This window comes from Pan paniscus, chromosome 5 (assembly GCF_029289425.2).
Source record: "Pan paniscus chromosome 5, NHGRI_mPanPan1-v2.0_pri, whole genome shotgun sequence".
Taxonomy (NCBI): Eukaryota; Metazoa; Chordata; class Mammalia; order Primates; family Hominidae; genus Pan; species Pan paniscus.
In genome coordinates this window covers 51904258-51929280 of record NC_073254.2, presented here as the reverse complement: position 1 = coordinate 51929280, position 25023 = coordinate 51904258, and the positions used below count along the sequence as shown (strand labels likewise).

Here is a 25023-nt window from a genome sequence, read left to right as displayed (position 1 = left end):
GTGTTGGAATTACAAGTGTAAGTCACCATGCCCAGCCTAGCTTTATCTCTTAACCTCACATTTATGCTGAACCCAGTACTGGACCATATTGTATGTTTATACTTCTCTTACACAAATGCTAGGTATGCTCTTACCCACACCTGAGCCCTAGACAGTGAAATTCTACCCATCCTCCACAGCAGACAGGATGAACCATTTGCACTGGTGACAACAACAAAAGGTTGAGTTCTACAAGTGAGTAACTGCAAAAGACTATAGTTGGCCTCAGACCATGATGAACACTCAAGCCAGAAGGGGCTTAGGGACCTCAGTCTTCCCTCTCTACAGGTTCAGCATGGCTGAGTGCTGGTCTAGAGTGCTGCAGCTGCTAGATAACGATCAGAAAGCTTTAGGGGAAACAGTCCCAAGAAAGAAATAGACATACTGATGTTTACAACCCAATCACTTCTAGGTGAGGTGGGCCTTTCTTCTGATGATAGCTATCTGGCTTTATCAAAATAGTGAAAAAGTCTCTGGAGAAAGTGACTTTAGCTAAAAATAAATGTCATCATCCCGTGACAAGCCCACTCCAGGCATGCTGGGTCTTAATTGTTCTTTCCCCACTTCCTTACTAAGCCGCCCCAGCATTCTTTGTTCCTGAGCCATTGATTATTCATCTTTTTGGATTATATTCATTTGCACACAAAAAAGACCTAATGGTATTTGCCAAGAACGTTATGTAGCATCTTCGAGTCAGCATGGTGGTAATGAGGCAGGGGTCACAAGTTTTAGCCCTACACATACTGCAAAGAGGGAAAAGCAAGGTTCCTTGCCACTGGCCGTGCCCTCTAAGTGAACCACTGGTCCAAAGGAAGACTGGGAGAAGGATGCGGAATGATCGATGCGAACACCTCACCCCTGCAAAGGGGGCATGAATATGACCTCGTTCTGTGATTTCAAGATGTATGGCCCTTATAGGTCATGGCCAGGAAGTCTTTTCACAGGAAGGACAGCTGGGGTTCTTAGCCCTGCTACTTACTGACTGTGCAGTCAAGGACAAGCACACAATTTAAGTCACTAAGCTTGAGCTTGCTCAGTTATAAATTGGGACTGATACAGGTATTTCTCCAAGCCGTTGTAGGACTAAATAAAGTATCCTATATTGAAGAGCTTTACAAACTGTAAAGTATTAAACAATTAATGCAAGATGATATTGTACTCAATCAGATCAACTTCCTCAGAGTCAAAACTCTTATCCTTTTCCATGTTTTTCTCTTTCCAGTGGCGAGTACAGCAGCACTGCACACTCAATGGAAATTAGACAAATGATGTCTAATTTCCTCAGCTAGGACTGAAACTTAGAGATCTACCTTCAGTTGTCTTCTGCAATGCTTCACAGACAATGTGTTCTTGTCTCAACAACATTCCCAGGCACTCGAACCCCTGACATAATGTAACAGTTTATAATATGCTTCCATATACTCCAAGGATCTAAATTTCCCTCCGTCCTTTGTCTCTTCCAGTTCTTGCTTATAGCTTCTTTATTTTCCTCCCCTTGCCCCCTTTCTCCTTTACCATAACCTGCAGCACCACAGACCTACTTAAAAACTTCAGAGTTGGCTGGGCGCGGTAGCTCACGCCTGCAATCCCAACACTTTGGGAGGCCAAGGCAGGCGGATCACCTTAGGTCGGGAGTTTAATACCAGCCTGACGTGGAGAAACCCCGTCTCCACTAAAAATACAAAATTAGCCAGACGTGGTGGCACATGCCTGTAATCCCAGTACTTGGGAGGCTGAGGCAGGAGAATCACATGAACCCGAGAGGCGGAGGTTGAGGTGAGCTGAGATCGCGCCATCGCACTCCAGCCTGGGCAACAACAGCGAAACTCCGTCTCAAAAAAAAAAAAAAAAAACTTCAGTCTGCTCTCTCCATCACTTGTCATCACCTCTTAACCTCTTCACATTCCAAGCTTCAAATTCTCCTGCTCTTAGTCTATAATTTGCCTGATCCAAGAGCCACTATGACCCTAGCAAACATGGGTGTGTGCCTGGGCCTTCAGCCACTCCCTCTTCTGCTGGGGACTGCTCTAGTGTCTCTGCTGGCCTGAAAACCACACCAAGCCTGTGGGGCTTGGCTGTAACTCTGGTCCTCAGGGGAAAACGGAAATGAAAAGAGAAAATAAAACACCAGGGGCTCGAGAGAAATCACTTTTTTTATAGTGAAGCATAGAGAAACATCTCTGAAAGGGCAATTCTCCATGGCCACTAACAATCAATTCAGGTCAAGAAGCTGCCTGAAGCATTACAAACACGGCTGCCTTTTCCTATGTAACTAACATCTCTACCCTCAACCTGAATGGTACAACCCTGGTGCCTACTTCACTTTCATGACAGCAAAAGGCAATAACCAGATACCAGCTGCTGGAGGCATTTGTATACAAAAGCCAAAAAAGACACTGTGACTTCCCATCAGCTTGACAGAGCTCCTCTGCCAGGCAGGGGTTTAAAGGAAATCATTTGGAGCTCAGAAAATTAAATCAACATTATATCAACCTAATTTTCTCAAGATGCTAATTCCAAGAGCCCTTTTGTGCTGCCTGCTGGTACTGGAGAATGGGAAGGGAGACCTGGGAGTGAAAAATGAGTAATGGCTGGAGGGGCTACATGCCAGTTTTGCCAGCAAGGAGGAAGCAGTTAGGTAGGTGGAGCTGAAACATTAAAGAACTTGGAAAACAAGTTTCTTTAGCCAGTGGATAATCAGGGGGTCTAGTGGAATGAGGGTGAGTGAAGCAGAAACAGGTTTGGGGATAGCTGGCTCCTGGCCCTATCACTGTCAAAGAAAAGTAACTTTCTAGGACCAGGTAAAAATGCTTTGAAACCCTGAAGGGAATTCTAGAATGAAATTTCCTTTTTTTCTTTCTCTATCACTATGGAGAGTCTATGTTCAGAGAAATGAGATGCAGCAGAGTAGAAACTCATTTTGCTTTACCACTTCTTGAAAAGGGCCAAAGCCTTATAATTATGATCCCACGCAAAGCTTGTTCAGAGAGGCAGAGAAGGAAAGTGGCCCAGTCTAAAATTACAGTCTTAGTGCTGGGACAAATCTTAAGAGCCTTTTGGTTCTACCCTAGCCCTCTGGCAGGTTAGTACGGCTCATTTCAGAATGAGGCAGCTGAGGCCCAAAGAAGGTATAAACTTAAGTAATCCATCCTGCTTCATAAATGCTATGTCATGTCCCTCCTCACCACATTCCAACAACACAGGCTAGATTTTCAGATACAACACTGATTTTAAATAGATCAATGAAAATGCCCACTGAAATGCCCACATTTCATCCAACACTCAAACCATATTTCCCAGTACTCCCCTCTCATTACCAGAAACAGCACCCAAATCAGGTGATGTCACCAAGTTTCAATTCGGAAAATAAGCTTGCTATATAAAAACAGTATTCACCCTTCCACTCTACCTTCTGTAGGGTTAGTGGCTCGGATTCCAGGACTGAAGCCCTGAAGACAACTGCTTCACTCCTGGGACCACAGAAGCACTGTGGGACCCTATCTGAGGAGCTCAAAGCAAAGTATCTCCATCACACAGTCAGAATACTCTCCTAGCATTGAACAAATGGCAATGGCTGAGCCACTGAAACTTAAGCCCTCTTAGCACCATGAATTCAGAAGCAGAATCTTGTTCTCACCCCATAAGAGTCCCGCGGATTTGTGAACATGCGATCAAATACAAAATCCATGTTAGCCATCTTCATTGCTGCCCTGCAATAAAGCAAGACAGAAAAGTACTAGATGTACTAGGCTCAATTGAAAAGGTAGAGCAGGGAGCATCAGGGGAGGGGAGGGAAATGTCAGCAAACCTGTTTAGAAAGAAGACTCCTCGGATCATCTCATAGGGATTGGCCCGAGTCCGAGCTCGCCGCATCTCTTCCCCATCCAAGACATCAAACACGCTCTGCCCAGAGAATCAGAACCTCAAGGTGAATTCCAGGATAGGAAAGGGACCTTAAGACCCTGCAGTGCCCAACTCACAGCCCTCCAAGGAACAAGATTCCTGTGGCATCTCAGCTCTGAAATGTCTCACTGTGTGACCCTACACAGGCTGCTCAATAACTCTCTCAACTACCTTGCCGGTAAATTGGTTAAAAAAAAAAAATGTAAACAGGTGCCTGGCACATGGCAAGTGGTTAAAAAACGGCACCCGCTGCTACACACAGAGCCACCTCTGGGCATTGCTAATCCTCATAGTAAATCTGTTTCTCCATCCCATACCAGCAGCTACTCTCCAAGGGATCAAAGTTCTGGTATGAAGGCTTACCTGACTAGACCTCACTTAGAGAGAGGAGAAACAAATAAACAAGACTAGGGTTTTCTGATGGCACCTACCACACAGTAGCGATCCCTTCTCTCAAACTCCCCTGACCAATTTCCTCTCTAGATAAAGAAATCCTCACATTACCTGAGTTCCAGTCACCTTATGGATATTCCCAACCCTATGCATGCCAAAAAATAAAATCTGTGAGGCTACTCTGAGGCCTGCCTTTTTCACCAACCCATTTCCTCCTCAGAGTTTCCCTGGCTCATTCTGCCCACACACAATGTGATTCTCAATTAAGACAAAAAGTGTCAAGGGGAGGCTAACATTTACCCAGGTACTTCACACCCACTATTTCATTTAGCTCACACAACAACCCTGAGAAAAGAGTATTTTCTCCTCATTTTATAGTTGAGGAAACTCAAACTCAGAGAGAGTAAAACCACCGGGCCAAGGTCACACAGCAAAGAGTTGCAGATCTTGGATTTGAATCCTGGTCTATCTGATGCTAAGGAATGACTCCAAACCTTTTACTACACCAGGCCCTCTCAGGATTACAATGAACAGACCCACTGAGATTAGGCAGATCCTTTCTTGGCTGCTGACCACAGGGACAGCACAACACCCACAGGGCAGAACAGTCACCCAGGAAAAAGACAATTTGCAGATATGAACCAAGCTATGCATCTGATCTCCAGCAAAAATCTTAACTTTAGCTTCCCACAACCCACTCAAAGGAGAAATGGAAAAGTCCAGCAAATCACCTCCCACAAGGTTTTCATTATCTGGTTCTAGCCACAAGACCTTACCTTACACTGCAACACACTGTGAAGCAGCTCTTCCCCACAAAACTCTGTTTCGTCTTCAATAATCATCTTTCTCTACAGGGAGAAAAAAGCAGTAAGTAATGACCACGTGTGACTGCAATTGTTGGGGATGAATGAAGAAATTAGGGTTCCAAGTAAGTAGAGCAAGAAGGGACTTGGTTCTCTGCCAAGAAACATCAGTCCCTGAAGGGTGGGAAAGAGAAAATCCTAAATCCCTCTGGCTATTCTCCAGATGGCTGTGAGATGAAGCACCCCCTCACCCCCACCCCAGGAGCTCTGAGTAGAGCACCATATGGACACAAGACTCATGAGTGCTGAGGCTGGGAACACCAAACAGGAAGGAGACATTCAAGCTGTCTAACCCTGGAGCATGGAGGCAGAAGGATGGGGAATGCCTCAAATGACAAAAGCTTGTCCTTCCACCAGGAAGCCTCTCTGTGATGAGTACAAATACATGATACCAGGCACTGACCTGGTAGCATTTCAGAAAACAGGGACACTAAGGGGTCTCACAGGGATATCAAGTGCAACCCCAAAATGAGTGAAGCCACCTCTAAACCAGTAAAACTCAATCTCTTTGGTCTCAGGTTTTACACTCATAAAAATTATTGAGGATCCTAAAGAATTTTTGTTTATGCGGGATAGATAATAGACAGGTAATCTATTATCTAGAATTCAAATAATTATATTATTAGAAATTAAAACAGATTTTAAAAATATTTTTAAATTTAGTTTAAAAGGCTAATGTTAACATAAATATTTTTCAGACATATATTTTCAGAAAAATAACATTTCCAAAAAAAAATGAGTGAGGAGAGTGGTACTGTTTTCCATTTTTGCAAATTTCTTCAGCATCTGTCTTAACAGAAGGCCAGATTTTCCTCTTTGCTTTTTCATTCAATCTGTTGTAATATCACATCATAGCCTCTGGAAAACTCCACTGAACACTTGTGAGAGAATGAGGGTGAAAAGTGCAAGTAACTTTTCAATATCATTATGAAAATAGCTTTGCCCTTGTGGACCCCCTGAGGGGGTCTTAGAGATCCCCGGGAGCACATATACTTTGAGAACTGCCCTCTAGACCATATTGATTTGGTAGCCATCTACTTTATTCTCACAATTTTCCAGAAGAAGATTAAACAAATTCCCTCTGTAACAATTCCCTCATTACTTTCTGAGGGCAGGGACAATGTCTTTTCATCTAGCAGTGATCAGAATACACAGATATGTATGATAAGCCACTTCAAAAGGCATCCATGAAGAAGACAGAGGTTATACATTTTATCTGCCTTACAATTTAAATAACTCAGAGAAAAGAAAAAACCCTGTCATATCTCCAAGGGGCATACTTGTAAAGCTCATGACACTCCCTCTTGACACAGTTTTATTCCTACCAACATGAATGGTCAGATTCACATTTTTCTTAAACTGCAAGTGTATGTACATACCAGACTCGAGCAAGTGAAAAGTCAAGAGAATGCCAAGAAGTCAGGGTACATTTTCCTGAAAGCCTACCTTTCCCACCACCATCCAATCGCTCATTTCCTGAGTGTCAGGAATTTCAGTGGTACATTCTGGAAACCATGACACCTGCTCACAAGCACTGGGCTGCAAACAAAAGAGAGGTTAGTAAGACAGATATGACAGACCCTCAAAGCTAAACCCCAACTCATCAGGACTTCCCCAAAACAATCAAAAGGGACTGAGACAGACCGAGAAGGGTGCAGGTTACTGAAGCCAAATGCAGTGGTCAGACATGAGACGTGAGAGCCAGAATTCTAAAGTTTAACTTCTAAAGCCAGCTCCAATTCTGGTTAGAATCCTTAGAAACTTCTCAAACCTAAGGTTTCTTTCATTTGTTCCATTATTATTTAATGAATACCTACTATGTGTTAAGCACTCAGAATGCAGAGTTAAATAAGACATGGCCCTTGGCAAAAGGGGTTTGCAATCAGAGCAGTGGAGACACAGAGAAGTAAACAGGCAGTTATCGCATACAATGTAGGTCTATGACAAGATAAGTATATCAGAAAGACTTAATGGCAATGAGTCTCATCTCCTGATTCCTTTCAAAGTGTTATTCACAAAACAATCCAGAAACTGGTAAATAGGATTCCTAGCCCATTCATTCTAAGGGAGAACAAAAACTGACATCTCTAATGGGTGCTTCCTCTTAATTTTTCAATTACTTTCCTATCAGGCCAAAACGGTGCATTAGGATCATCTGCAGTGCTTCTAAAGAGTACTGATGCAGCTGGGTGTGGTGGCTCACGCCTGTAATCCCAGCACTTTGGGAGGCTGAGGTGGGCAGATCACTTGAGGTCAGGAGTTCAAGACCAGCCTGGCCAACATGGTGAAACCCCGTCTCTACTAAAAATACAAAAATTAGCTGGGCATGGCAGTGCACATCTGTAAACCCAGCTACTTGGGAGGCTGAGGCGGGAGAATCCCTTGAATCCGGAAGGTAGAGGTTGCAGTGAGCCGAGATTGCGCCACTGCACTCCAGCCTGGGTGACAGAACAAAACTCCGTCTTGAAAACAAAATAACATAACATAACATAACATAACATAACATAACATAACATAACAAAACATAAAATAGTACTGATGCCTGGAGCTGGGCCCAGTAGCTCACACCTGTAATTCCAATGCTTTGGGAGGCCAAGGTAGAAGGACTGCTTGAGGCCAGGAGTTTAAGACCAGTCTGGGCAACACAGCAAGACTCTGTCTCTACTAAAAAAAAGTCTAAAAAATTAGCCAGGCATGGTGGCACGGGCCTGCAGTTGTAGATACTCAGAAGGCTGAGGTGAGAGGATATCTTGCGCCCAGGATTTCAAAGTTGCAGTTAACTGTGTTTGTGCCACTGCATTCCAGCCTGGGCAACAGCACAAGACCTTGTCTCAAATAAAATAAAAAATAAAAAATAGTACTGATGCCTGAGACCCATCTCCAGAGTATAAGATTCTGCTGGTCTGAAGTGAGGCCTGGGGATAAGTTTTCAGAAGTCCCCAGATGATTCTACTGTGCAGGCAGCGCTAAGTGCCACCAGGATAGAGAAACATGGATTATAAAACCTAAACAGGTGGCTAACCTGCATGGCAGCTTCACATATTGGCTCCCAAGCAAGTGTGGAGAAGAGATTCACCATTGCAAATTGAAGCAATGTGATTAAAAGTAATATTACATGCTCTGAAAGGCATAAAATGGTATCACAATGCAAGGTCTTGAGGGCAAGCCAACCAGCATCAACAGAGACAAAGTTGAAAAGAAAAATTACTGAAGCCTTTTGTCCATGAATCTGGCAGTGAATCATGGCTTCTTCTCCTGGTCAAATCTATCATGTTTAAGCATAAAGGTGATAGAGTTGGTTATAAATTATAAACTCTAGAGAACAAGAAGCTCATATAAACTTGGAAAGAAAAAGCAGACTCAATGTCCCTATGGAAGTCTGATTATTATAACTACCTACAGAGTGGACTTTATCCAGAGGGTCATACCCTGTCCTCCACATTCCTAGGCTGCAGTAGCCACTGAGCATTTATCCGTGGTAACCCCATGATTGGATATCCACCCCTGGACACCCAGACTCACCTACTGTAAAGAAGTGGCTGCCAACTGACACTTGACCTCTTTTTTTTTTTTTTTTTTTTGAGACGGAATCTCTCACTGTTGCCCAGGCTGGAGTGTAGGGGCGCAATCTCAGCTCACTGCAAGCTCCGCCTCCCAGGTTCATGCCATTCTCCTGCCTCAGCCTCCCGAGTAGCTGGGACTACAGGTGCCCGCCATCATGCCCGGCTAATTTTTTGTATTTTTTAGTAGAGACGGGATTTCACCGTGTTAGCCAAGATGGTCTTGATCTCCTGACCTTGAGATCCACCTGCCTTGGCCTCCCAAAGTGCTGGGGTTACAGGCGTGAGCCACCATGCCTGGCCCCACTTGACCTAACTTTTACTTACAAACTTTTACTTACTTATAGGGCTTTTTTTTTTTTTTTTGAGACAAAGTCTCAGTCTGTTGCCCAGGCTGGAAGGCTAGAGTGCAATGGCACGATCTCTGCTCACTGCAACCTCTGCTTCCCAGGTTCAAGTGATTCTCCTGCCTTAGCCTCTCTAGCAGCTGGAATTACAGGTGTGAGTCCCACACCTGGCTAGTTTTTGTATTTTTAGCAGAGATGGGGTTTCGTCATGTTGGTCAGGCTGGTCTTGAACTCCTGACCTCAGGTGATCCACCCGCCTCGGCCTCCCAAAGTGCTGGGATTATAGGCGTAAGCCACCATGCCCGGCCTATAGGGTGATTTCAGATTTTGAGTTTAGTAAAGTTAGTTCAACTTCTGCCCCACTGAAAGGATGTGGACTCTTGTTTTAACACGAATGAAGACATAGAAACCATCAGGTACTTCTGAGATGAAAGCCCACAACCAGCAACCAGCAGCAGGTATCTACCCTGTTCCTCATTGCCAGTCTGCTGGTCTCAACGCCCACAACTACAAGGCAACAGCGAGACCGGCCCCAGAACCCATGAGCCCCTCACTCGTCAGAATCTTACTCAGAAGACTTATTAGGCTTTTATCACATGCAGATTCACGGGACTTCTTTCCTGAACTGGAACATTAGGGAGACAAATAAAATATCAATTTTCCAGAGTTCAGAGCCACATCTGAAGCTGAACTACAGCAACTATGCAGAAAGCTAGATGTTTGAGTTCCATTTTCTCTAGTTTCAACTCTGTAATGGTAATATCTCAATGTTATTTTTAGGTGTTTTTATTGTACCCACTACAGATCCTTTGCGGAATAAGATAGGACATAAATAAATGAATAAAATAAAATCTCACATTATCTGTGCCATGAAAAGGGATAATGAGAGTTTCCTTTGGTCTTCAGGGTGAAAACAAACTGGTACCCTAGTAAGCAGACTAAACCCACAGTAGAAAAGCAATGTGGCATAAAAAAGCACCTATTTAGAACCTGGATGGCACAAACCTGGGGAGGTACAAGGATCTTCTTAGAAGGCACCTACTCCAGTTACTCACACAGTGAGAGAGTGGGTGCTCCCTTGGCCTGCCTGAACACTTTCAGCAGAGAGCACACTGCCTCACAAGGTATCCTAGTCCACTAGTGGAGAGCTGTAACTATTTATTAAAGTTTTTATGGAGCCAAACTCTGCCTTTCAAGCATCTTCTACCCATTGGTCTTAGACAGTCCTATAATGCAACAGGAAATCCACATCCCACCATATCTCCCCTAGCCTTCTGTTTTCCATTCTGGATATCCCCAGTACTTTCCACGTAAAAAACTAATTCCACTTTGCTCATACTGCCTCTGGAGATTTCTAGTTTGTTGATATGGCTTCTTAAAGCCATGCATCCAAAAACACAAGTGGCTTTTCCATCTCCTCCTCACTTTAACACTTACCTCTGGCTCATCTCGCCAGTCCACGTTCAGCTCCTGGTCAAAGCCCCGGAGTGTCAGACCCAAGCCTCTTCGACCTTTCTGACTGGAAGCCTCAACGATGTCCTTCCGACCCTGGCTGTATTTACCCAATCCTTCACCTTCCCTGAAGCCCATCTTGGCCTGAAAAAGAGAAGTAATGGAGCACAATTAATTAGGTTCAACAGACATTTATTTAGCCCCATCACATGCCAAACAGTGTGCTAAATCCTAAGAAAAATAGATGATTAAAGTCTAAAGTTTGTCTTAGCCTAATGAAGAAAAGCAGCATAAATAAATAACTGCAGTATAACTGTGGGCCCAGTGGCTGCCTGTTCTGGAGGTTAAAGTCTAGGGCAACCAGAAATTGGATAAATGAGAAGGGACCTCATAGCCTAATTAAAAGCACCCAGAGTACTTCATGAATCTCTCATTGGACATTTGCTAATTTGTCTGATTAAGTGAGAAACAGACCTAGAGTAGACTTGATAAAGAGAACATAATTTAAAATGGAACCGCTTCAAGCTGTAACTTCTACCTTACCCTTATCCAGTCAAACAGCCTTACTAGGCAAGGATAAGTGGCTTTGCAGGAGCCCACTTAGGAGATTAAAAACTTGCCTCATGTAAAAGTGAGGTATGGGACCGGGCGCGGTGGCTCAAGCCTGTAATCCCAGCACTTTGGGAGGCCGAGAAGGGCGGATCACGAGGTCAGGAGATAGAGACCATCCTGGCTAACACGGTGAAATCCTGTCTCTACTAAAAATACAAAAAAATTAGCTGGGCATGGTGGCAGGCGCCTGTAGTCCCAGCTACTCAGGAGGCTGAGGCAGGACAATGGCATGAACCCAGGAGGTGAAGCTTGCAGTGAACCGAGATCACACCACTGCACTCCAGCCTGGGCGACAGAGCAAGACTCCATCTCAAAAAAAAAAAAGTGAGGTATGGGAGGACTATAATACTCTGGGACAGAAACAGTTTTTTAAATGCCACAACTATCTGTAAGTTCTCACTAAACTTTAGAGTTACTGGGCCCAGGTATATACCCAAAGATTAGAGACTTGAATCCCAAACCCCACAGACTCCTGCCTAATACAAAAAAAAACTGCAATCCTAAGATCTAAATTTCCCTGGAGGGTCTATATTCCCTCTGAAAGGGGTATTACCAGCTAAAGAGCTGGATGGAATTCCTATGGTAGCCACAAATACTTCTCCCAGGTCAAACAGGCTGACTGAGTCACAAGCCTTCCCATCTTTAACTTCCCCAAATCTTGTAGCCTGCGAACTAGAATCCTGACCTATGGCTTTAGCAGTGACAATTCTCATTCTTAAATGAATCTAAGAGAAAATGGAGGGGTCAACTATAATATTTCTTTCTTTTTTTTTATTTTTTGAGACAGAGTCTCACTTTGTTAATTAGGCTGGAGTGCAGTGGCGTGATCTCAGCTCACTGCAAGCTCCACCTCTCAGGTTCAAGCGATTCTCCTGACTCAGCCTCCCGAGGAGCTGGGATTACAGACACCTGCCACCATGCCTGGCTAATTTTTTGTATTTTTAGTAGAGACGGGGTTTCACCATGTTGGCCAGGCTGGTCTCGAACTCCTGACCTCAAGTGAGCCACCTGCCTCAGCCTCCCAAAGTGCTGGGATTACAGACGTGAGCCACTGCGCCTGGCCCAACTATAATGTTTCTAAAGCAAGACAGAAGGTAAACTTGGATCTCTCTAATGTTTGCACATACACTAAGGAATATGAGCAGGTCTTCCTAGTCACCATTCTTCTTGTGATACATCAATTAGGTATAAAAGTTAGGAAAGATAATTGGGCCTTCTTTCAGAAAAAGAATAAATGGAATACTTCCATTTATTTTAGGCATCTGGGAGTGAACAGGATTTTAGTCATTTCTTTTGACACCACTCACTAGAGCAAAAATTCACAGCATGAAGCTTCTTTACCCACTGACAGACATCCATGTTTAGGGAAGTATATTCACACATGTTAGTAATAAGAATTCATTACTATGGATATGAAAAGGTGATCCAGTCCAGATAGAACAGCAGAAACAGGCCTAAGCAGTTGCTGCCTATAGATGATACAAATGTGATAGATACTTCTATCAAGAAGTGGGTCACACTCTGCTAAATTTCAGTAGCTGAAAAGCAAAGGAAAAACCTATGGCCAAACTTTCCTTCTTTTCATACAAATACAAATTGCCCTTCTTTCACTCTGCTGGTGGGGCTTGAGAAACCCAACCCAAGCGCTGACATACCATAAGCTTCTGGGAGACGCTATTATACATGGAATAGCGAGAAGAAGTTCCTTCCACAAGAGAGTCTGCTTTGAATGCATCGTCAAAAGAGTCAGAGCTGTGTTGTTTCCCCTCAGTCTCACTATCAGACCCACTAAGGCTTGTAGTAGATGCTGAAAAAGAAAAAGGAAAATGTTTAGGTAGGTTTATGGCACAAAATAGCCTCCAGACATCCAAGTTTCATTTATTCAACTACTGTTCAGTATACACAATGCACATATAAAGTTCATTAAATGACCCAAGGTCAAATCTATTTTCTACCTCTTACTAGCTCGGTAATCTTGGGCAAGTCACTACTGAAAGTTCCTAATGGACTTGACACAATGGGAGCTCAAAAATAACAGTTTTCCTTCCCCACCCTTTCAATTTCCTCCACTATAAAACTGAGATAGTAATACCTGCCTCACAGGATTGTTTAAAGATTAAATGAAATAACGTATTTGAAAATGCATTGTTGGCTGGGCATGGTGGCTCACGCGTAATCCCAGTACTCCAGGAGGACGCTGAGGTGGGCAGATCACTTGAGGTCAGGAGTTTAAGATCAGCCTGGCCAACATGGTGAAACCCTATCTCTAATAAAAATACAAAAATTAGCTGGGTGTGGTAGTGCGTGCCTGTAATCCAAGCTACTTGGGAGGCTGAGGCAGGAGAATTGCTTGAACCCGGGAGGCAGAAGTTGCAGTGAGCCGAAATTGCGCCACTGCACGCCAGTCTGGGCAAAAAGAGTGAGACTCCATCTCAAAAAAAAAAAAAGAAAGTACATTGTCAAATATAAAGTGTATTTACTGAAGATATGATTGTTATTTCTGCTGCTGGTGGTTATTATTTGAACATCAATATCCAAACACTGATGCCTGATTCCATTTTCAACGATTCCATTATAAGGCTAACATTTTTATTTCTTATAATTGCAAAAAGCGCTTTTGGAAGGAACGATATACAAGAAGACCAATAAAAGTGATTATTCACACATTCAGGGGTTAGCATTTGGAGACAGAATACCAAAACAATTACTTGGAACTAGTGAAAGCGAAAGTGAAACTTGATTTACATTTTTATACCACGAAAGTTTACACTGGCTATCTTTTTATATTTTTTGACTTATGAACCATGTGAATATATTATCTATTAAAATTTAAAATAAATACGAAAATACTGACTTAGCAATGTGGCATAATTCCTTTGAAGAAGAAGGGACACCACTCAGAAAGGGTGTTGATTCAAAACTTGGCTGCTTGTGAGAAGTACTGAAGGAAAGTCACAGACGGCGGTGTGTAAAACATTTTTTAATAGACCCGAGGTGGTCACTATTCAGGTATTTCTAACTTGAAGAATACATTATAATTCTGAAGCCAATCTTAAGTGATCCATCCATTTCCCTACCAGAACCAAAACCTGCTAAGGGTTGACATTCAAGAAGAACAAAGCTTTCCCCAGCACTCCAGGCCTAACTGATTATCCCTTCCACTGTGCTCCAGTAACACCAGTGTCATTGGCACAGCACTCATCACATTGCCTTAGAGCCAGTTATTGTTTGCCACTTGCTGTCCCCACTGGACAGGGTCACTCCTGGAGGGCAGGAACTATGTCACAGTCTGTACCCAACACCTGGACTGAGGCTTTCCATTTAATAGAAATTAAATGATTACTGTAGTAAATGTAAAGATGTGTCAGCCAAGTATCACTTTCCTAAGGACCTACAGAGTATATGACTCCTTAAGACATTTCCTCTTACAAATAGTGCAAGCTGCTCAGGCCTCAGAAGTTTAAGGATGAGAATGGGATCTCTATATCTTAACAGAGAACGGAGCCCTCCTGGGCTATGATTTAGCTTCCCCACCAGTAGGTTGAATTAGGACATCTGTCATAGTTCAGAACACTGATACTGTTGAAAAGATCAGACTACTATACTGGTTCAGCACCTATTCTATAAAAGATCATGCTACATATAATGGGGTACTGTGCAAAAGTAACAACCCTTAGAGAGCTTAAAAATCTAATAGATAAGGTTAATATGCATTTTCAAGGATACAACATTTTACAAAAGAAAGAAAAGACAGGTGAACATGTGTGAAAGAATAAACTTAAAACCAAAATTCTGGCTTCTAATAAGGTAGCAAGGATAAATTTTGGTTGAGAATGTCCCTGTATGAGAGGCACAAAATCTGCCCTTCCCTTTATGGTGGCTGTCCAATTCTCTTAATCGAGTTGACTTGCTTACATGAACCAATCTGGCAAACGTCACAGAGTGCCAGAGTGTGCCACTCAGAAAACCCAGACCACTAAGAATGAGTAACCATGGAAACTGAGAGGTGAACTGATATTTCTTTTGTTTTGCATTTTCCTGCATTTTCTGCATTTGTGAGACACAAGAATGTATTAGTTTGAAAATCAAGGTCCAGGCACGGTAGCTCACGCCTGTAATCCCAACATTTGGGAGGCCGAGGCGGGTGGATCACCTGAGGTCAGGAGTTCAAGACCAGCCTGACCCAAATGGAGAAACCCTGTCTCTACTAAAAATACAAAATTAGCCAGGCGTGGTGGCACATGCCTGTAATCTCAGCTACTCGGGAGGCTGAGGTAGGAGATTCACTTGAACCCAGGAGGTGGAGATTGCGGTGAGCCGAGATCGAGCCATTGCACTCCAGCCTGGGCAACAAGAGCTAAACTCTGTCTCAAAAAAAAAGAAAAAGAAAATTAGGGTAAAAAAAGCTATAAATAAATAGATTAGCACTCCAAGCCTTGGGAAGAGGTTGGTTCCTTTCCAGAGAAATCTTCCAAGAGCAGCAAATCTGAGGGGAAAGGCCTTCTAAATGGCTCAAGACTGTTCTAGGGCCTCTAATCTATTCTCCCATGCAGAGGAGAGAGATGCACTCTGCAACAGAGTGCCCACATGCTAAAGAACTGCACTTCCAAAGGTATGGATTCTCTTCACTCAGTTGCTTTCATGCCTTCAACCTGTACTACTTAATACAGAAACAGGTGGTATCAGGAATGTGGGCAGCTCCCTAAGCACAGCCCTAAAGTTCCTCTTGGGCAGCCCAGGGATCCAGGGCCCTGACTAATCACAAGCTACAATGCTAAATCAGTTGCTACTCCTTTCACCAGCAATCTGGACATTCATAGGTCTACCTATGAAAAAGTCTGAAAACCCGGTATCCTTCTCAAAGGAGGGTATGCCCTTGCTCCAGCTCTAAAGAGTTGCCAGGCTGTTAGATTTGCCTGAGGGCCCAACAATGAGCACGGAGATAGTACAAATAACATTCCTGGGCACACAGGGTTCCTGCCACCCTAAGATCTCAAAGAGAGATCTTTTGTTTCCTTCTGTCTTCAGAATATCTCTGGGCAAAAATGACAGGGAGAACCAAATTTGAGTGGAAGGCTCACTAAGCAAATCAGTGGTGACTCTGGTGTAAAATTCCAGTACCAGACTTTGGCACAAAGATTTTTCCCTCCTACTCTTCCTCCCAAGGTGTTACCTAATGTACATTATCCTTTCCAGGTTCTAAGAGTGAGGTTAATGGGAGTAAAATATCACCCTACTAGGCAATTCCTTGTAAGATCAAGAAGTGTGCTAGATAAGCAAATAAGTCTTATTTTTTTCTTTTATTCACGTGGTATAGGAGACCACTTCTTAGCTTGACATGCTTTAAGCCAAAGTTCCCTAGATTATTCCTGATGCCCACAGACTGCCACAGCCACTACTTATTCTTACTCAGGGGCCTTTGAGGCTACTCTTTTCATATGAAAGGGAGACAATTGTCACGGCTGCAGCAGGAACTAAACAGGAGGCTTAGCTTCTCAAGACCGATAAAGAATTTAGCAAACATTGAGCAGATAATTTTGTAATGAGGTTGTAAATTAATAGGAGTAATAAGGTCAGTCTGTTAAACTCATTAGTTTCAATAAGAATTTGCCAAAGCTGGATGGCATTCCCATTTACCTCCTGGGGAGCTCCCCTCCTAAAACCTACCAGAGAGCCCAAAACAGTATGTACGGTTTTAAGATTTCTTCTCCACTTGATAGAAATCACTATTAAGTCATTACAAGGAAGAAAGATTCAACTTTACAGAGGAAACAGAGGTCTCCTGGCTGTTGGCAAAATTTTTCACATGGCAATACAGCAATGGGACAAACATGCCAAGATTAAAATTGGCAGTGACAAGCTGGGCACAGTGGCATGTGCCTGTAGTCCCACCAGCTACTTGGGAGGCTGAGGTAGGAAGATCACCTGAGCTCAAGAGTTCATGGCCAGTGTGGGCAACATAGTGAAACCCTGTCACTAAAAAAAGAAAAAGAATACATATACTATGTTTAAAAAATGACAGTGACAACAAAGAGGGGCAGCTCCAACCGCTAATGGCCAAGGTGGGCAGCACACAGATACAGAAAAATAAATTATGAATTTTAATAAACATCACATCCTGCTTAACAACTGTGGTGAAATAAACTCATTCCTACTTAAAGACTCAATTTCTCCTTCATGCCAGACAAATGGTAACTTGTTAGAGCAATTTAAACAGATACCGATAAAGGAAGCTTTTGATTAAGGTCATGAATCTGGGCTGACAGGAAAGCGATGGTGTTTCAGGGCAAATAGCCTATTTAGGAAAGAATTAAACCTGGTGGAGAGGAAGGCGCCTTTAATGTGATACTGGTGAAGGAGCCTGGCAACTTCCAAAGCAACTGGCTGCAGCAGGGCTAGGAGCCTACACTAGATGCACAGCTAAGGAGAGAAGGAATTTTCTTAGGGTCTAGACCATAGTTTTCCCGTGAAAAACAACCAAAAAGAACAAAATGACCTCATCTGCCTCTCCTTACTTCAAAAAGTTATTTCACGGCAAATTTGTAAGAATGTATTTACACTTGAAAATACCTTCAAACTCCTTTGAAAATACTCAAAAGATCACGATGCAACAGTGGCCATTACAACAACATCCCTTTTCTTCTTTACTCTGGCCAGACGTCAGTCTTTGACCTGGCAATGCAGCTACCATGTGAATAATGTAAAATAAACACACTGATTAAACTAAATAGCTCTAATAATGAGTCATTACATTGATTTAGCAGAGGAGGAAAAAATAAGGTCCACACAGACAGAAATAGTAACTACTGTTTTGTTTTTCTAATTGTCCTCCCTAAAGAGCATTTTTCAATCATCTACCTGAACATTATGTTCAGGTAGAAGTGGCTGCAGTAAATGGAAACACCTCTGCTTTAATAGAATGATTTGAATAGGAAAGCTGCATATACATTTCAGGGGATATGTAGACAGCAAACCACCAGGGTATACTGTCCGGGGAACACCTAAGAGAATTAGATACAGAACATAGGTGATATAAATGCTAAGTACTTAATGAAATGATCTTCTGCAGACTGGAGGAGACAGGCAAAATGAAAACTGTGACGCATTTTAAGCTTCTTGGAAAAGATACTATTGTTGCGTTTTATCAGTTCTATTCAGTAACTATTTACTGAGCTTTTGCTCCAGGCTAGGCATGGTGGGAAAGAAGGCACAGGGAGCAGTCTTGCTGATAAAGATACTGCCCTCAGTTTCTGTGTCAATGCAGAGCTGCCCCTTCCTAAAATAAATTAACCTAGGGAAATCTAGAAATGTTGGTTTGCCTCTGCCTCCCATCTCATTTTCTGCAAATGAAAGGACCAAGTGGCCTCTTGCCAGACACATACAAGGAACTGGACACCTCTGGATTTCCATTCTTTTTTTTTCTTTTTGAGATAGGGTCTTGCTCTGATGCCCAGGCTGGAGTGCAGTGGCATAATCTTGGCTCAGTGCAACCTCTACCTCCTAGGCTCAAGTGATCCTCCCACCTCAGTCTCCCGAGTAGCTGGGTCTACAGGTGCATGCCACCATGCCCAGCTAATATCTGTATTTTTTGCAGAGGTGGGTTTTCACCATGTTCCCCAGGCTGGTCTCAAACTCCTGGGCTCAAGCAATCCGCCCACCTCGACCTCCGAAAGTATTAGAATTACAGGCATAAGCCACCATGCCCAGCCTGGATTTCCATTCTACACACACAACAGCAATAGTCAATCCTGACTGAGTCATATAGTACCACTTCCAGAGAAGGGGGAAGAGTAATCTCAATTCAGTCACAAAAGCTTGAAATTTAAATCAGAACGGTTTCCTTGAAGGATCCTTACCCTTATACACTTACCTTCTTTTACCTGGGACTTGTCCTTTCCTTACTTCAAAGAGATGTTACTTGAGAGCAAATGTCCCCCAAGATCCACTTAGAACCAGATATCACTTGTTCCCCAGACATACTCTCTCTTTTTCCCTTACAGGCCATCTCTCCCAATACCCCTACCCAAGGAGATTGTATCTTCACCAAGCTGCTCAAATTCCAGGTGAGAGGTAAAATTCCCTTTCCTCAAGAATCTCCAGAACCATCGCGTGCAGTAAGTTTTTGCCTTCCTACTCAGGAACTTCAATTCCTACCTACCCTGGAATCTACTGTGACTTTAAAGCAGAGGTGTCCAATCTTTTGGCGTCCTTGGGCCACACTGGAAGAATTGTCTTGGGCCACACATAAAATACACTAACAACAGCTGATGAGCTTTTTTTTTTTTTTTTTTTTGAGACGGACTCTTGCTCCGTGTAGTGCAGTGGCACAATCTCGGCTCACTGCAAGCTCTGCCTCCCGGGTTCACGCCATTCTCCTGCCTCAGCCTCCCGAGTAGCTGGGAGTACAGGCACCTGCCACCACGCCCGGCTACTTTTTTCTGTTTTTTAGTAGAGATGGGGTTTCACTGTGTTAGCCAGGATGGTCTCGATCTCCTGACCTCGTGATCCGCCCACCTTAGCCTCCCAAAGTGCCGGGATTACAACTGTGAGCCACCGCGCCTGGCCAGCTGATGAGCTTTAAAAAAAAAAAAAAAAAAATCCCCCAAAAATCTCATAATGTTTTAAGAAAGTTTACAAATTTATGTTGGGTCCCATTCAAAGCAATCCTGGGCCGCAAGTTGGACAAGCTTGCTTTAAAGGCGTGAACACCTCCACATACAAAGCTGCAACTGACTCTCTTATCTAGCCTGGACTACAGCGACACCGATGCTCCATTCGCTGTACCACCTGTCAAGCTTCTCTCTGGACCAGCTTCTCAGTAGCAGCTGATGAGTAACTGCCCTTCAATAAGCTTATCACTTGTGAATAAACTGTATTTCCTACTACCTTCAAAGGGTGCTTCACACCCTTTCAGTCACCAATCTGTTATGAAATTTCATTCCAGTTTCCCAGTGATCCAACAGAGGATCCAATATGCAAGCCTGCTGGTGTGCTGGGTTGAATATGGTATCCTCCCCAAAGCCTGTAAATGTGACCTAATTTGGAAATAGGGTCTTTCCAGATTACATCAAATGTAATACTAGATTACAGTGGGCCCTATCCAATGACCGATGTCCTTATAAGAAGAGGGAAATTTGGATACAGACACACACAGAGGAAAGGTAGAGGCAGAGATTGGAGTTATGCTACCACAAGCCAAGGAACACCAAGGAATGCTAGCAGCCAGCAGAAGCTAGAAGTGCTAAGGAAGGTCTTCCCAAGAGCCTTTGAGGGAACATGGCCCCACCAACACTTTGATTTTGGACTACTAGCCTCCAGAGCTGTGAGAGAATAAATGTCTGTTGTTTTGGGTCACCCAGTTTGTAGTAATTTGTTACAGTAGCCCTAAGAAACTAATACAGCTGGCAAGTCAAGGTAAATGCAAATTTACCTTGAGGTATTTGAGGCAAGCTCCCAGACATTTTACCATTCCTCAGAAAGCATCTATGGAAACTGTGAATAACCCTAAAAGACAGGCAAAGCAAAATGCTAGTTTCAACCAGATTAGTGAAATCTTCGACGCTTAATGCAAACAGTGAACACAGCAATGCTCCAGTAGTTGGATATTTCTGACCACAACCGCTGAAGGAATTGAGAAAACGGTATGCATGCAAAAAAAATGAAAATTAGGCTCGATGGCCGCAGCAAAGAGGCCCTCCCTTACAAAAGAGCCCCAGGATAATTAACAGCTATTAAGGGCACACAGCACTCAATGCTCACCACTACTTCTAACTGGTTTAAGGCAGCAAGAGTGCCACCTACTGAAGGACAACCAACAGAAAGCAACTTCTAGAAAAATTACCATTTTTTATTTAAAACAAGTTTCCCCACTCTTAGTAGGAGAATGGCAGAAGGGAAAAGAGTCTATAGCCAACATCTCTCTGTAGAGTATTCCTAATTTTCCTCAAGGGACCAAGGGGCAGTGGACTATAGTCTGCTCCACCTAGATTAGACACTGTGTGTTCAAATAACCAGATGGCCAGTGGCCTCAGACCACACAAGCACACGTACCTTTTGCTCCATGACTGACAGAGGAGGGAGGTTCATCATCGGACGTGGAGCTGAGGCTCAGGGCAAGCTCTGCAACTCTTTTTTTCTGTTTCTTGATGGGGGCAGTGCATTCTGGGTCAGTTCTCCTCTTCATCGTTAACTGTAACCATAAATCCAGTCAGTCAGCTGCCCTTGGGTCACAGCCACTGGGATCACAGCAGGGATTCCAAAGTGTAAATCATCAATGGGATGAGATTTGGCAACTCTACACATCTTCCAGTGCCAGCACTTGAATAGCCTCTTCCTCAGAATGAGGTCTAGGAAGGATGCTAGACAAGTGTTGGTTTTCAATAATAGCTGTTTTACTGGAAAATGTGGTGCTCACAGACTGAGAGAGCCCTGGGCCACTGGTGTCAGATAACAGAAAGTCATGGATCAACTCCACAAGCCACTGGGGGAAAAAGCCTTGGTACCTGTAGTTATTCTACACTTTTGATGCAATATTGGCCATGCATGACAATGTACACTGAAAATGAACTATAAAACCTAATAAATATTAACCAATATTCCCAAGGTGAAGGGACCATCCCAGAATGACTGTTTCATCGGCATTATTTTACCAAAGCAATTAAGAAATTACATAATATCATAAAAATACTGGTTTTGGTTTACTTCATAATGTTTGAAAACATGAAAGAATTGGGAAAGTTTTTAAGCAGAGTAGGGAATGGAAGCAGTGAATGACTTAAGACCAAGGAAACACAAGAGCGGGAAAGTTATTGGGACTGGAGGTAGCTATACCACAGAACTCAGTTACGAAAACAACAATTTTAAGGACAGAAATCCACCTCCACAAAAAAGAGTGGAAACCGGCTGGGCGCGGTGGCTCACGCCTGTAATCCCAGCACTTTGGGAGAAAGAGGTGGGCGGATCACCTGAGGTCAGGAGTTCAAGACCAGCCTGGCCAACATGGTGAAACCCCATCTCTAGTAAAAAAAACACAAAAATTAGCCGGGTGGTGGCACATGCCTGTAGTCCCAGCTACTCAGGAGAACCGCTTGAATTGCTGAGGCGGAGGTTGCAGTGAGCCGAGATCACACCACTGCACTCCACCCTGGGCGACAGAGCAAGACTCCGTCTCAAAAAAAAAAAAAAAGAAAGAAACAGGCACCATGCCACCATCAATCATCCATCCCCATGGTTAGGTACATGAGAGATAAGCACGAGAAAAAAATAAGATGGAATGAAGTGATTATGAAACCCTGAAATCTTAACGAATTATCAAGTTAAAGAGCAAGCAAAAGAAGTAGTGAATACAGTGTGGCTTACACACAACTGATTGGCTGTAGAGAACTCAGAAAAGAGGACTCAATACAGGGTGGGCGACAAGCTGGGAAACAATCCTTAGGGAAGGCGAGGTACAGCAAGAAAGTATTGAAACCCAAAAGTGTCACTGATGCTCCCAACCTCGTAAAACCCTGGATCACATGTTTCAGTTCTCTCCAACTCAAGGAAGAGCCAATCAACCCAATGCACAACCGCCACCTTCCTGAGAAAGCAGCCTCTTACTAGATACAGGCAGGGGCTGTCCCAGGGAAGAACCGGAGACACTGAGCAAACAGAAAGCAAGACCAAGCTAAGCCACATTTCACTTTAAGCCGTAGTCTTAAATACCCCCAAAAGGCCCCCAGGGTGAGCTAAAGGAAGGCTCATCACAGAGCTTGCTTCTAGCCATTGCAAGCGCTAAAAGCTTTTAATTCTTAAGTGACTCGGGGGGAGACTGGAAGTACAGCAAACTCAAAGCGGACTGTTGAACAGTTGTGTGAAAGGCAGGAGAGGCGGATGCTCCTCCCCAAACCACATCACCTTAGATTTGGGCCTTCCAAATCATCTCATCCAACCCTATCATCTTCCACGGGAAAAGACTGCGGCCACAGAGGTGAAGGCCACACAGCTAACCAGTGCCCTGCTCAAGTGACCCACACATGCCAGCAGAATGCTCTGGCAGGGAACTTCTAAGCGGAAGGCAAGCGGCCTGGTTCTACCTGCTGCTTCCGCACAGAAGGGGTTCAAATCCCCTCTGCAGTCTTCTCTCCCTGGGCCTCGGTTTGGCACTGCCACCCCTAATCACAGAGAGAAGAGATAAGCTCCCATGTCTCCCGGCCAGTCCCTTCATTTGAAGATAACATGAGCGTGTGAATGTGTGCGCAGAGACATGTGTCAGCGGCAGCTCGGGCTCCAGGGAGCCGGCGTTGGGGGTGGGAGGAGGAGGGAAGACATAAGGGGCCAGAAGGCGAGGAGACCCATGACCGCGGGCGGGGGGCCCAGGCGGCGGTGGAGGGGAGAAGGATGCTGAGCCCGCGCGCCCGCCCGCTTGCTCCCCCCGGGCCGCGCGTCGGCACTCACGCTGAGGGGAGAGAGCGAGCTGCCGGGGAGCGGAGGGGGGGTCAGGCCGACACTGTCGCCGCCGCTGCCAGAGCCGCCGCCTCCTCCCTCAGTTTCGTTTCCCCACAAGCCAGCCCAGGTCCGCCAGCCGCACCGTCGCGCTCGGGTCCAGTACTGCGGGCAGCGCAGCCTGATGACGTCACGGACAGCGCCGCGCCTCGGTCCTCCCCCGGCCGGGTCCCGGCCCCGGGAAAGGCAGCTGAGGTTCTGGCCCGCTCCACCTCTCAACCTGGGAGGTCCAGGGGCGCCTGCGCGGAAAAGCCGCCCGGAAAAGGCTGCAAAAGCAAAAGTAACTATCTCCTCCTTTGGCTCTGAGGAAGAGAAACCAATACAAAAATTGTAAGTGCTAGGTGCCCTCACACGACCTCATCTTACTTAATCTTATCATTATCTTCATTTTACAGACTAAGAACAAGTTCAGAGAGGTAGATGGTAAACTGGTTGAGCGAACGCAGTGTTCTTGTTCCCTGCTGTATCCCCAACATCCAGCCTATGGGACATCTCAACAGATTTTGAACGAAGGACGGGAGGAAAGAAGGAATGCCGCCTGTAGCATCTTACCATATGGGCACAGTTGGCTCTCCATCTCAAACCTCTCTTCTGATTTTCAGGCCAATATGGCCAAACGTCTGTTGGACATCCTCACTTAGTCACCTCAAACCCCATGAATTCAAATTTCACCTTATGTTCTTCCATCAGCTCACTTTTTTCCTGGTGAAGGGCGCTGCCATCCATCCTGTTGGTCCAGCTAGAAATCTGAGGAATCTCCCTCTTCTTCATACCCCAAAGTTTCTCATACACTTAATTGCGCTTACCTCCTAATTGTCTTTCAAATCCATCCATTCACCCCCATCCCCATTGCCACAATTCATGCACTTACCCCGTCTCGGCAGAATTTCTCCAGTAACTCCAAACTCCCGTGACTGTCTCCAGTTGTGATCCCTCTAATGCGTTCTTCACAAAACCAAAGTGATTTTTATAATTTTCAACACCTGTGAAAAGAAGGGAATTTAAAATTGATTAATTAAACCTGATCCTGTCACAACCCAACAATGATTAAAATCCATCAATGATGTCCCATTGCTCTTAGAATAAAGCTAATGTCCTTAAAATGGCTCTGAGACCCTCCAGCATGACCCCTTCTTCAGGTATGCCTTGTACTGCTATCCCTTAGTTCTCCCCATGCTGACTCTTCTCAGTTTATCAAATATGCCGTGTCTCCGCCGGGCGCGGTGGCTCGCACCTGTAATCCCAGCACGTGGGGAGGCTGAGGCGGATGGATCACCTGAGGTCAGGAGTTCGAGACCAGCCTGGCCAACATGGTGAAATCCCGTCTCTACTGAAGATACAAAAAAAGTAGCTGGGTGTGGTGGTGCGCAC

At 44.3% G+C, this 25023-nt stretch overlaps 1 protein-coding gene across 1 annotated transcript in view; it reads right to left on the bottom strand.

The window, feature by feature from the left end:
• CMTR1 (cap methyltransferase 1) overlaps window positions 1-23869 on the bottom strand; it is a 48398-nt gene extending 24529 nt beyond the window's left edge. Inside the window, exons 1-8 of the mRNA XM_003818884.5 lie at window positions 23605-23869; window positions 21220-21358; window positions 12825-12976; window positions 10543-10701; window positions 6645-6737; window positions 5112-5183; window positions 3848-3942; window positions 3677-3749 (exon numbers count right to left, since the gene is read on the bottom strand). Coding sequence (XP_003818932.3) covers window positions 3677-3749; window positions 3848-3942; window positions 5112-5183; window positions 6645-6737; window positions 10543-10701; window positions 12825-12976; window positions 21220-21352 — 777 coding nt within the window. The 5' untranslated portion in view covers window positions 21353-21358; window positions 23605-23869. The remainder of the gene's footprint in view (window positions 1-3676; window positions 3750-3847; window positions 3943-5111; window positions 5184-6644; window positions 6738-10542; window positions 10702-12824; window positions 12977-21219; window positions 21359-23604) is intronic.
• Between the last annotated feature and the right edge of the window lie 1154 nt (window positions 23870-25023).